This window comes from Pleurodeles waltl, chromosome 6 (genome assembly GCF_031143425.1).
Source record: "Pleurodeles waltl isolate 20211129_DDA chromosome 6, aPleWal1.hap1.20221129, whole genome shotgun sequence".
Lineage (NCBI taxonomy): Eukaryota > Metazoa > Chordata > Amphibia > Caudata > Salamandridae > Pleurodeles > Pleurodeles waltl.
In genome coordinates, this window is record NC_090445.1 from 215,063,919 (window position 1) to 215,078,074 (window position 14,156).

The following is a 14,156-nucleotide window of genomic DNA, read 5'->3' on the forward strand; positions in this document are numbered from 1 at the left end:
ACCAAAGTAAGGTATAGTGTGCACAGAGTCCAGTGGGTCCCGAGAGGCTTTACAAAGGCTAAAGTAGATAATAGTAATGCTCTCTTTTGTGGTAGTGTGGTCAAGAAGTTGGGTTTATCAGAGGGTAGTGCTAAGCATTTGTTGTACACACAGTGAAGAAATGAGGGACACTCTCAATAACTAACTCCAGTCTAATGTTTTATGCATTAAAGTAATATACTTTGTTACTTTATTTCTAGAACCAAGAGGATCTTTGTTGCAGGTAAGTACAGTTTTCAATAATGTATCACTTTCAAGTATCAAATGCACTTTGTAATTGTAGCAGGTGTCTTGAAGCTGATGACAGTCTAGTAGGGCAGGGGCCAGGTCAGTTGTCACCTGGAGTCTTCACTGATGGTGCAGCTCCTTCAGTCCTTCATCTTTAGTTCGCCAGGAATCTAAAGAGCAACGTTCAGGAGTGCCCTAAATAATAGGTTTAAGGGTGTTACAGGGGTTAGAGAGCACTAGCTAAATGCTACTGACCATGAGGGTGGCTACACCTTTCCTGTGCCCACTCCCTTTGGGGAGGGGCCACATACCTAATCCTACTGGCTATCTCCCTCCAAAACAAAATGGAGGATTCTGCCAGGAGGGGTTTACTTCAGCTCTTGGCACCCTATGGGTGGTCCCAGCTGGAGTGGACACTCCTCCTGGTGTTTACTAACTTTGCCGCCTGCTGCCAAAAGGTGGGTCCTGGTCTTGGCGGGTGGGGGGGCATCTCCATTGGCTGAAGTGCCCTGAGACAGCATAACAAAAGGCAGGAAACTTTGAGGGTCACTGCCAAGTGTTGCTGCAAAGGGGAGGTGTGAAACACCTCCACCCAGTGAAGGCTTTGTCCCTGACTCCTGAGAGCTCAGAGGCTCTCACCCCATGGGGTCCGAAACTTGTCTCGAGGTGCTAGGCTGGCATAGACCGTTCAGCCACCCACTAGAGAGTTGGGTAAATTTCAGGGGGCATCTCTGAGATGGCCTTTGGGTACATTTTTCAGTAAATCCAACACTGTCATCAATGCAGGTTTATCGAGCTGAGAAGTTTGATACCAAACGTCCTAGCATTCAGTGAAGCCATTGTGGAGCTGTGGCGTTACAAGGGACTTAGCTGTGTGCCAGAGGTCTGCCAATTGTGAAAGCAATGGTATAGTTTAGGGAAAGAACACATGTGCTGGGGCACGGTTAGCAGGATCTCTTCACACATTCAGTGAAGTTAGCATCACTTATGAAGCAAAAAGTATTGGTGGGGGTGACCAAGCCAAAAGGTGCACATTCCTCTAATTACCTCTTGCAAATGGCTAGCATACTGGTCATTGCCATTAGCTGGAGAGGTCTAACCCCATGATGCACAGGAGTACTTCTATTTCTTCTCCCCCCACCAAACACACACATGATCTTCGTCGGACTAGACCGACTCATATGCCAACCCACCACCACTATTGGTGACAGACGTGGCATACCTAGGCAAGACCCTTTTGGGTCACAACCCCTTGCTGCTGTGGATCACTCCTTGCCCGTGCCCACATGGAGAATCTAGCCCACTGCACTGGAACATCGGGTATTGTGCGAAACCACACGTGAAACCATAAAACACTTCATAGCTGTAAACCGTAACACTGCTTCCTCCTGCCTTGTAGAATAGGATGCCCTCAACACAGTAGTTCTGTGAAAATGCACCATGCGATAGTAGGGGAAAGAGGCACACTGAATTGTAAACTGGTATGGATTGACGATCCCTGACGGGCCTTCGTAGCTGCTGTAGAAGACAAGTCAGCCCGTGATAACTTAATTGAAACACAGGACTGCCAGAGGTGAATACTGGAGTAAACGCCAAAACACATGAAAAGGGAGGTAAGTCAAGATGGTTATTGCCTTGGCTAATTAGAAATGAATCATCCACTGCACCAGTTGTGGCCATCCTCACTGGGCCAGAGCAACAAGGTAGCCTGCTCCCAGGAAGCAATACACAAAGTGTTTTGCACACACCATCATGCGTTGTCCTGCCCCACAGCAGTGTAGTAGTGAAGAATTCCTTTGCTCCATCACTTTGCCGGTGGTCACAGTGGCACAATATGACACTCTCAATGCTTTGATCTTGGAACAAGAGATCCATTTCGCTATCCACGACTCCCAAACCTGCAAAACCCCTAGTCTAGATGGGTTTCCAGTTGAATTTTACAAAACGTATGAAGACCTGCTGACACCAAAACTGGCCCAACTTCAATTACTCCCTCATCATCAGACTCTAACTGTAATCCATGTGAGTCCCTACTGGTCTTCCTTCCTAAACTAGGGCGCAATATGCTGGAGGTCGATTTTCATACCAGCCTTTAGCAATGCTGGGCTGTGACTACAAGATCCTCAATAAAATCTTAGTAACTAGATTGTTGGAGCTCATGACAATACTCGTTCATTATGATTGTACATGGCAGATCCACATCATTCTGCATATGCAGATTGCACAAGCTGCTGGAAGGAGCATTGTCCCATTTGGTATTAGATGTAGGGAAGGCTTTTGATATGGTGGATTGGGACATGTTTGCGGTTCCCTGTAAAATGGGACTGGGAGACAGGATGTTGACTGGTCAATCTGCTGTACATTGAACTGATAGCCAGGGTAAACACTGGCCAATTGATCTCGGACCCCTTTCTTGTCAACCCAGGTACATGCCAAGGGTGCACACTCACCATTACGATTTGCAGTTGCCATTGAGCCGCTGGTGCATCACCTCATCAGTCAGGCAAAACTGGGATATACCCCTTGGTGATGAAGCACACACTGTCCCCCATCTATGCGGGTGATGTCCTGATATATATTAAATACATTCTTGAAGGTGGAGAGGATGTTCTAGATATACTACTTTTCCAAAGTGGCTTTGGGACTGGGAGTCATCTGGGCCAAAACATGCCTATTCCTGTTACTCTCCCTGCCCTTCAAGTAACAAAATAGTTGACACTCGGCACGGTGAGAGCCCTCCGCGTTCTGGTGCCTGGGCATTTACATATATCATGCCTCCCAGGACCTCCTAGATGGCAATTTGGCAAAGCCGTTCTCCTCTCTCCGGTCCCACCTTAAGTTCTGGTGCGCTCTACCTCGAGTGGTGCAGGGCCAAGTGGCTGTCTCCAAACTGGAAATGTTACTAACACTACTTAATTGTTTTGCCAACCTGCCAATCGCCATACCTCGTGGCATGTTCCACACACTGAACACTATGTTTGGAGTCTTTATTTGTAACAAAGAGCATCGAATTACAGCTCTAAACTGACCCGTGGACCTGGCGGTACCGATTTTAAAGCATTACTACCTGGCCTCGCAAGGTCGCCTTCTGGAGGAATGACACACAGGGTGGCCTCAGCATAGCCCATGAGCTGTTACTTCTGAAATCAACCTTACCCAAGAGCTTTCAATTATGTAATACGTATTGTTCACCCCTGCTACCTAAGGGCTTTGAAGGTCTCCTTAGATGGAGTCCGTATGCGCCGGAGATCCCACTGAGATCCATGCACGCTTTCTGTGTGGCCCATTGCTGGTGGGGTCACAGAACATTGGGAAAGTGCAGGAGTAAGCTCCATATCCGACTTGTTCCAGACGGCGCTTTGATTCCATTTGACTTCTTGTTCAAACAGACCAGCCTCCTGGCGGGGCAGTTCCTGACTCACAGGTGACTGATTGCATAACTTAAACGCATTTGGGGAGTTAATCTCTGAGCTCCCTATTCACCCTTTAACCTATGCCTTGTTCACAATGGGATCATACAGGAAACTCGCCTCCTTGATTACTAAAGCGTACGGGACATGTCCATAGACCCATTACCACTGTGTGGCAGAAGTAGGAAACCGACAGACATAGGGTGCCCCCTAGATAGTAAGGAGTGGGATAAAGTGCTGGCATATCAACAATCTCTCGTGATGGATGAATTCAGTACATACAACACAACATCTTGCATAAAGCTTACCTAACGCATACTAAGCGCCACAAAATATACCATACTACATCACCAAACCGCCCTCCATGCCACTCCCTACAGGCTGATATTCTCCACATACTCTGGAGCTGCCCGATAGCACAAACCTTTTGGGCCGACATTAGCCACATTCTTGTCCAGATCATGGACAGCCTAGATCTAAATTGCATGCAGGGCTCTCTTATTAGGACTCTCTAAGCACCGGAGGATAGGTCAACCGTTTTAGTAACCTGATCTTCCTGTTGGCCAAATGTGCAGTCATGAAGTGGAAAGCCCAGTCTGTCAGGTTGGTGTTAAGTGGCAAAAGAAATGCCATCCATTGGGCCACAATGAAGTCTGTCTGTCTGAGCAGAGACTAACTGGCCTCCGACAGCGTCCCTGTTCAGCTATGTGGCATGAGCTACTCATTACCTTTTAAAGCGATGCTAGAAATTACACTAAGACCCCATAGTTAAAATATCCGGGCTTGCTACTGTGTTCAAAAGGTGTAAAAGAGTTGTGCATTATCAATTTGTGCTCAAGTAATATGCCCTGAAGCCCATATGATATAATTCACATTTTGATGCTTGTGCCATGTAAAAAAAAAAAATCAATGAAGCTGGCTCAAAAAAGCAATTTGTCAGATAGTGTTCTGACAGTGGCATTCTGGTATATCATACCTTCAAGGTTCAGTGTTGTGGATTCAGAAAAAGTGAACTTCAAATCATATTCTATTATTCCCCAGATTTACCCTCCCTTAAATGAGAGGAGAAAAGAGGAAATGTAGTTGTCACCTGTTCTCCTCCTAAAACAAATCCGCACCATTGCGATGGCACACAGCGAAACGGCTAACAACCGTAATATATTCTTTTATGGAAGGTTTCCTTCGATAAGGGATATAGCATTGCACTGTGACCACTATTTTCTTTTTACAGAGGTTTATATACAAACAGGAAATGCCCTGTTCCTTTGGAAGCTTTCATCGGACTACAAAGCAAATATTTTTCATTCTTTACAGTTAGCTGCTTGCCAAGTTGCTTTTGTCTATTATGAATTCTTTAAATCTTTTTTCAATGTTCTTAATGTGTATAATAAGCTGCTCTTTAGTAATCATCTCCTTCCCTGTATGTTCTTGTAAACTGAATGGGTGTGGGTGGATTGTAGGCCACACCATTCTTTACTTGGTTGTTTGTCTTCCAGGCAGTATGCTGTTCTGATCATGTACATTGCTGTCCACATGGCTACACCTGTGACGTGGAACAAGGATCCTGCATTCAAGGGAATAATTCAATCCCCTTCTTAACTAAAATACGGGCTCACATAAAGGAGATGCCGCACAGCAGCATCGTACCTTGTGATGAAACATTCAGCTGTCCAAATGGCAATACCTGTTGTAGAACAGCATCTGGGGAGTGGGGATGCTGCCCTACTGAAAAGGTGAGCCTTCTGTGTGGTTACTTCAAAAAAGGGAATCTACAAAAAAATCTGAAGTTTTTGCAGCGCCATTTCTCTTCAAGGCTTGCTGTCGGATAAGAAGTGCATTTTTTCTCTGCTTGTGCTTCTGCAAAGGCATTCTTTCTGATCCTAACACTAAATGAATGGGGAATTCCTTTGCTTGTTGTGCTATACTGTGTGTACATTTCCTAGAATTGCATGCTTGTGGGCTCATGGAGAAGAAATTCTACAGGACGTGCCCACCAGAAGGGAAAAAAGAAGTCCTGTGTAATGATATGTGAGTATTGAAGGTGATAACACCCCTTCTCTGATGAAATGGCCTACTTGCTCTCTTACTTATGGGCTGCCAGTTCTTGCGAAAGGTGTGAAATGAAAGTTCATATCCATATCCACATGCGTACGGGGATAGCTCTTGGCTGCCTTTTTGTTTTCTTTTGAATGTACCTCTGCCGCTTTGATGGAGGGGCTAGTTCCTGTGGGAAAAGTAGTAGTTGATACTTTGTAGTAATATACTGACTGAGATCTTACACATTTTAATCCCACTTCACTCTCTTTATATATCAGAGAGATATATCCCTTTATATAGAGAAAGAGATGGAGGAGTATATCGAGATACATCTAGTATAGGAGGGGCTGTTGAAGTGAATGGAGTGAGAGGAAAGAGTGGGAAAAGCACCTACATCTCTAAACTTGACACCACTTCCTCATACTGTGACCTTTTTGCCCTAAAGCTCAAACGTTTTTGCCACCAGGGTCAAAGCCGAAGGCCATCTTTGGATCTTCTTACTCTATTGCAAGTGGCTACGACTCTTTCGGCATTCTACCCAATTACTCTCTTCCACCTCAGTAAGAGGTCTGTGGATTATATTTAGATATTGAACAGCTTTCTATAACACTATCACATCGAATGGCATTAATGTATTTTGCACATATCAGGAAACATGTGCGAGACCACAGTGAACAATAACAATTCACTAATGATCAAAAGTAATGTTTTATACAGGAGGAGTATTGTCGAAGGGATTTAGATCTATGCAGATTTTTACACATTCACATGCAGGCCACTCCAAGCTCACCCGTTCACCTTACTGTGGGAGTGCTCAAATTTGGAGATGCTAACCACTTCTTCGCATCATTTATTGCCTATGTAATAAGGCAAGGATATCTTTAACATTCTATTTGATGGTCCTCATTCTATCCTGGACATGCCCAATAATGTCTCAACAAATATCAGAAGGAAGGCAAAGTGTAATTTTTCTGGATAATTTTCGAAATGACATGTTTGAGGGATCTCTTGACTGTCCAAATGCTACCAACGTTTGACTCCTAAGGATTTCCAAAATGTTTAAATATGTAGTATTGCAATCTCTCCCAGCCCTTGGTGTTTGCATAGCTCCCCATTAAAGATTTCAGATGAGCCTGTCAGCAAGCCTTTTTTTGAAATTGCTCACATCTGCTTATCTCCTGTGAAGAAAGGTCCTAAAATGCTGTACATATCTAGTGCCATGTACTGTGCAAATCGGTGAAAGGTTAGGATCCTAAAACCAGAAGGCACATGGGTCCAGGTTCCATGCCGGTACAAACTTATTTCTAAGGCAGACAAGGGGTGTTAAAGATTGTCAGACCAGTAATGTTGTTCAACTGATTTTGACTCAAAGGAAGGTCCGTCGATCTTACACCTTTCTGATGACCATGAAGTAAGGCCATTGTGAAGTGGAAGAGGCCACTCAAACGTAGGGCTATCTGCCACCTATCAATGACTCTCCAGATTGTACAGAATTTGAACACAAATATTTGCTTTAGTCCTGGATTTGGTTTTATTCTCTGAAGAACACACTCCAAAACCCCATTTCTGCTAGAGTTCCTTCTGAAATTGCCTATGTGTTTTCTGGTTGATCACCACCATTTGGGACTCAGACTACTACATGTGCGCCTGTAGCTGACTCACAATAACACATTTTTGTTAATACTTGTGAAACCACCCTCTGAATACATATAATTTCTTTGACTATGTGGACCTTTTGAAAATTACACTTCTTTGAATTCTCTGGCTTCATTAATGAGGGTAAGCAACCCTGAGCGTAGAAAGAATTGAGAAATAAATGCTTTTGTTGTGTTTCCCTGTGTGTAGGAAAGTACCATCTTGCCTGACATGTTACCCCCATATTTCACTGTATATATGTTGTTTTAGTTGTATGTGTCACTGGGACCCTGCCAGCCAGGGCCCAAGTGCTCATAAGTGTGCCCTGTATGTGTTACCTGTGTTATGACTAACTGTCTCACTGATGCTCTGCTATGCAGAACCTCAGTGGTTATGCTCTCTCATTTCTTTCCAAATTGTCACTAACAGGCTAGTGACCAATTTCACCAATTTACATTGGCATACTGGAACACCCTTATAATTCCCTAGTATATGGTACCGAGGTACCCAGGGTATTGGGGTTCCAGGAGATCCCTATGGGCTGCAGCATTTCTTGTGCCACCCATAGGGAGATCTGACAATTCTTACACAGGCCTGCCAGTGCAGCCTGAGTGAAATAACGTCCACGTTATTTCACAGCCATTTACCACTGCACTTAAGTAACTTATAAGTCACCTAAATGTCTAACCTTTACCTGGTAAAGGTTGGGTGCTAAGTTACTTATTGTGTGGGCACCCTGGCACTAGCCAAGGTGCCCCCACATTGTTCAGGGCAAATTCCCCGGACTTTGTGAGTGCGGGGACACCATTACACGCGTGCACTATACATATGTCACGACATATGTATAGCGTCACAATGGTAACTCCGAACATGGCCATGTAACATGTCTAAGATCATGGAATTGTCACCCCAATGCCATCCAATTCCATGATCCCCCGAGTCTCTGGCACAGACCCGGGTACTGCCAAACTGCCTTTCCCGGGGTTTCACTGCAGCAGCTGCTGCTGCCAACCCCTCAGACAGGTTTCTGCCCTCCTGGGGTCCAGCCAGGCTTGGCCCAGGAAGCCAGAACAAAGGACTTCCTCAGAGAGAGGGTGTTACACCCTCTCCCTTTGGAAAAAGGTGTTAGGGCTTGGGAGGAGTAGCCTCCCCCAGCCTCTGGAAATGCTTTCATGGACACAGATGGTGCCCATTTCTGCATAAGCCAGTCTACACCGGTTCAGGGATCCCCCAGCCCTGCTCTGGCGCGAAACTGGATAAAGGAAAGGGGAGTGACCACTCCCCTGACCTGCATCTCCCCTGGGAGGTGCCCAGAGCTCCTCCAGTGTGCTCCAGACCTCTGCCATCCTGGAAAGAGGTGCTGCTGGCACACTGGACTGCTCTGAGTGGTCAGTGCCAGCAGGTGACGTCAGAGACTCCTTCTGATAGGCTCCTCCAGGTGTTGCTAGCCTATCCTCTCTCCTAGGTAGCCAAACCTCCTTTTCTGGCTATTTAGGGTCTCTGCTTTTGGGAATTCCTTAGATAACGAATGCAAGAGCTCATCAGAGTTCCTCTGCATCTCTCTCTTCACCTTCTGCCAAGGAATCGACTGCTGACCGTGCTGGAAGCCTGCAAAACTGCAACAAAGTAGCAAAGACGACTACTGCGACCTTGTAACGCTGATCCTGCCGCCTTCTCAACTGTTTTCCTGGTGGTGCATGCTGTGGGGGTAGTCTGCCTCCTCTCTGCACTAGAAGCTCTGAAGAAATCTCCTGTGGGTCGACGGAATCTTCCCCCTGCAACCGCAGGAACCAAAGAACTGCATCACCGGTCCTCTGGGTCTCCTCTCAGAACGGCGAGCGAGGTCCCTTGAAGTCAGCAACTCTGTCCAAGTGACTCCCACAGTCCAGTGACTCTTCAGTCCAAGTTTGGTGGAGGTAAGTCCTTGCCTCCCCACGCTAGACTGCATTGCCGGGAACCGCGTGTTTTGCAGCTACTCCGGCTCCTGTGCACTCTTCCAGGATTTCCTTTGTGCACAGCCAAGCCTGGGTCCCCGGCACTCTAACCTGCAGTGCACGACCTCCTGAGTTGTCCTCTGGCGTCGTGGGACCTTCCTTTGTGACTTCGGGTGAGCTCCGGTTCACTCCACTTCGTAGTGCCTGTTCCGGCACTTCTGCGGGTGCTGCTTGTTTCTGAGTGGGCTCCTTGTCTTGCTGGACGTCCTCTCTGTCTCCTCACGCAATTGGCGACATCCTGGTCCCTGCTGGGTCACAGCAGCATCCAAAAACCCTAACTGCGACCCTTGCAGCTAGCAAGGCTTGTTTGCGGTCTTTCTGCACGGAAACACCTCTGCACGACTTCACGACGTGGGACATCCATCCTCCAAAGGGGAAGTTTCTAGTCCTTGTCGTTCTTGCAGAATCCACAGCTTCTACCATCCGGTGGCAGTTTCTTTGCACCCACAGCTGGCATTTCCTGGGCATTTGCCCACTCCCGACTTGATCGTGACTCTTGGACTTGGTCCCCTTGTTCCACAGGTACTCTCGTCAGGAAATCCATCGTTGTTGCATTCCTGGTGTTGGTCTTCCTTGCAGAATTCCACTATCACTACTTCTGTGCTCTTTGGGGAACTTAGGTGCACTTTGGACCCAAATCTCAGGGTCTTGGGGTGGGCTATTTTTCTAACCCTCACTGTTTTCTTACAGTCCCAGCGACCCTCTACAAGGTCACATAGGTTTGGGGTCCATTCGTGGTTCGCATTCCACTTTTGGAGTATATGGTTTGTGTTGCCCCTATCCCTATGTGTCCCCATTGCATCCTATTGTGACTATACATTGTTTGCACTGTTTTCTATTACTGCATATTTTGGTATTGTGTACATATATCTTGTGTATATTTGCTATCCTCATACTGAGGGTACTCACTGAGATACTTTGGCATATTGTCATAAAAATAAAGTACCTTTATTTTTAGTATATCTGTGTATTGTGTTTTCTTATGATATTGTGCAAGTGACACTAGTGGTACTGTAGGAGCTTCACTCGTCTCCTAGTTCAGCCTAAGCTGCCCTGCTAAGCTACCTTTTCTATCAGCCTAAGCTGCTAGACACCCCTCTACACTAATAAGGGATACCTGGGCCTGGTGCAAAGTGTAAGTACCCCTTGGTACCCACTACAAGCCAGTCCAGCCTCCTACACTGTGTTGCTGGATTTATCTACCATCAGTAGAGAGGAGTTCTAAACCTGTAGTTTAGTGGGAGTGCTTTCTTAAATTATGTCTTGCCTTTGTGCCTTTGCATACCTGGTGCCTCCTGAAAAGGAATACTTGTAACTTCTTGTGCTGAGAAAAAACGCCTAACATTTCTATAGTGTTTTACAACCTCTCTGCTAATTTTCTGTAAAATACTAATGTTAACTCTGGGGCTGCATTTGGATGGAACCTTTGCTCCCCTGTTTGCGCACAGTCTCAGTGGAGCAAAGGTTCTGAATAAAAAAATACAGCATGAAAATAGTGCTGTGTATTTTTATGGTAAGCTTTTTTTTGTTGTTTTTTTTTTCCTTTTATTTATTTTTTTAAATTCTGGGAGGGTCAGCAATTCATTTCATGAGATACAGGAGAACATGTAGATTTTCCACAGCCTGTTGGGCAGAAAATCTGTTTTTTTATTAAAGGCACCTAGGCTACGATTATGCTTACAGAAGCAACAATAGATAGAACTTTTAAAACATTCCAATAACTATATAGTTCAGCATCACGCAACGATCTTCCTCCTTCAAAGCTGCAAACAAGATAAACCCGAAACACAGAAGACCAAAATTCCGAATCCAAACTTTTCAACTCTGTTGCTTCTAAATTCCACCTCTGAAGACTTTCTTAATCTGAAAGAAAACACAACATAGTCCATTAGGGTGGGTTCATATATAGATAGTATAATCGTAGCTACTGTGTCTTTCGTAAAATCCAGATTTTCTGCCTTCCAGGCTGCGGAAAAGCTACCTTTTGTGGCATGACATGAAGGTTTACATTAGGCAAGTTTAAAGTGTGGGATAGTACATTATCAATTGCATTCTCAAGAGGTTTAAAATGGCAGTGTCTGAACATGTTTTCATTTGACCAATCTGCAGCTCTTATTATATCCATTAAGCCATCACCCATTACAAAATCTTTTGATACAGGTGCACCTCTAAGTGAATCAGCACCAAATCTAGACACATCCACACCTGCTTTACTCATCACCTGCTTTACCCATCTTGACAAAGTTGAAGGTCGAACCTTCTTATGGGGCCGACTGTAGGAAAGTAGCAGTTGAGTAATGTTATTTCTCAGAATTTTTGTTCTTTTCGCATATTCTTTCAGACATTTAGCCACACAGTTTTTCATTGGATTCAAGAAATGGGTAGAAAATAGTTTTTGGTAATGTTTTTGTACTACTTTAAATTTAAAAGCAAACTCATTCAGATTGGTAGGCCATACATGTAACATCTAAAGCTTACACCTGAGGTGCATCTAAAGGACATCAAGCAAAGTAAAAGTGTTAATTTCTAAGAGATCTGTTTCAACGACAGTGAATTTATCATCCCAGCTTAACAAGACTTGTAAAACCTGTTTAACATCTGACAAAGAAGTTTTTTTTGATGCAGGCGCATCCAAAACTCGCATACTATGGATAACTTATAGTAAGTAAATTTTGCCTGACAGACACAGTTTACTAGACAGTGACCCGCTGCTGTAGCTGATTTATATACATTCACTGTTCTATAAGAAAGTCCTGATCCAAATAGTCCAGCTAAATAATTTACTACATGAACTATGTCTGTTGAAACAGGATCATAATCCCTTTGTAAATACCAACAAACCCACTTCTGCCAAGCCCGTACATATGCCTTTATAGCTCCTGATGCCCATGACTGATTGTCCCAGCATTTCCCACTGTCTCCCGAAATCCTTCATGCCATCAAATCTAGAAGACCTTGTTCTAACAAGCTGTGGCATTCTCCTACTGGCCCAAGAATTATTTCTCTGAATCTCTGGATCAGAACAGGCAAATCTATGGACATTTCCATCATGATCAGAAACCATGCTTGTGACCTCCAAACTGGTGTTACAACCAGCACTGTCTCCTTGCACCTGTGTACCTGCAGAAGAAATCTCTAACATTCTAAATGGAGGGAAAGCATAAGGTGTTGGACCCCTCCAGTCTTGCAGTCCCCAAGAATTTGGGTCTGGTCTCCAACTGAAAAATCTCTCCAACTGAGCGCTAAACCTGTTTGCAAAAAGGTCTGCGCCAAAATGACCCAATTTCTCCTGAATCCACTGAAATATCTCTGTTCAAACTTGTTTGACTCTTTGAAATTTCTCCAGAACCAATACGAAACTGCATTGGCTAGAGCAGGGATATGTTCCGCCACAACTGAAATTCATTTGATTACACAGTATTCCCAAAAGCCTTTCACCAAACCCTTCCATTGAGGGCCCCCCATCCTGTTGATGTATCTCACTGCTGAGATATTGTCCATTCAGAGCATCATGCAAGATTTCATCATACCCTGGGAAAAACAGCGAACTGCAAAAGAACCAGCTAGCAACTCTAAGCACTTGATATGCAGCCTCTTCTCTTGAGTTGTCCAGCACCCACCTGTGGACAAATCTCCACATCTTGCGCCCAATCTTCCAGGCTTGTATCAGACTCAACACAATTTCCAGGCCCTCCCTGAAAATAGCCCTGTCATGCAATGCTTCTGCATTCCTGTGCCAACACACTATTTCCTTCCTCAACTCCTAATTCATTCAAAGATATCATCTGAGAGTAAGACCAACTTATTCGCAAATGCCTCGTTTTCAGTTTTTAAAGGGCCCTATAGTATAGTGGCCTGGGGAAAATTGCCTGAATTGTAGAGGATAACAGACCTAAAATCCTTGTTGAGACCCTCAAAGGCATTGCTTTCATCCCCAAGGCGTTCTTCAATTCCTTCCGCAATCTCTTCAACTTCTTCTTGGGAAATTTCAGTTCTGCCTCAACTGTGTTCACAATAAAACCTAGGAACTGAGCTTCCTGACTTGGGACAAAAGATTTCTCCCTGTTTATTACAAAACCCAAGAATTCTAGTAAATCCACTTCCTTCTGCAGACCCATAATCAGGATATCATCCAGATAAATGATTAACCTTACACCTTGTTATATCTTCAGGGGTTCTTTCTGCTGTATAGGAGCGAACTACTGTTTTCCCTCACTAACCCAAAAAGAAAAGTGGAGTCCTAATGCCCAAAAGTTAGACCGTTTTCTTGCTCCTCTGTTTGAACTGCTCATCCGTCTTCCTGCATGCTCTGCCACCCTCCTGTCGTCACTGCCTTGTTTTCAATTGTCTCAACAACAGTTGGCGACTGGTCCCAGTGTTTGGTGTCTGGCGCGGGATGGGTTACTATAATGGAGCCCTCTGTAGCAGCCATCTTGGAATTCCCGGACTCCTCCAACACAGTATTACATTGCATCCCTTCTAAGAATGGACCAACAGGCCATTCGGTGATAGGACAGCAAGACAGACAGTCCACATTCCCCTGCAATTTCACTTGGACTTGGAAGACCTGAAAGGAAAAAGGCTGTAATTCCATTAACCAACGAATAATTTTTTGGTTAGTGTCTTTGTTCTGCGCCACCCAAGCAAGAAGGGCATGATCAGTTAGGCGATAAAAGATTCGCCCTAGACGGTAGTACTGAAGGGCCTCAATGCCCCATTTAATAGCGAGACGCTCCCTTTCAGTGGTGACTTAGTGTAGCTCTCTAGGGAAGAGTTTACTACTTGTATACAAAATAGGCCTTAAGTCACCTCT

At 44.9% G+C, this 14,156-nt stretch overlaps 1 protein-coding gene across 19 annotated transcripts in view; it reads left to right on the top strand.

Moving 5' to 3' along the window:
* Positions 1-14,156, top strand: part of GRN (granulin precursor) — a 1,029,241-nt gene that overhangs the window by 792,312 nt on the left and 222,773 nt on the right. For 12 of the 19 annotated variants that reach the window (XM_069237890.1, XM_069237897.1, XM_069237905.1 and 9 more), the window contains one exon: positions 5,174-5,410. The exons of the other annotated variants lie outside the window; for them this stretch is intronic. In XM_069237890.1, the coding sequence (XP_069093991.1) occupies positions 5,174-5,410 (237 nt within the window). The remainder of the gene's footprint in view (positions 1-5,173; positions 5,411-14,156) is intronic. 19 annotated transcript variants of the gene reach the window in all.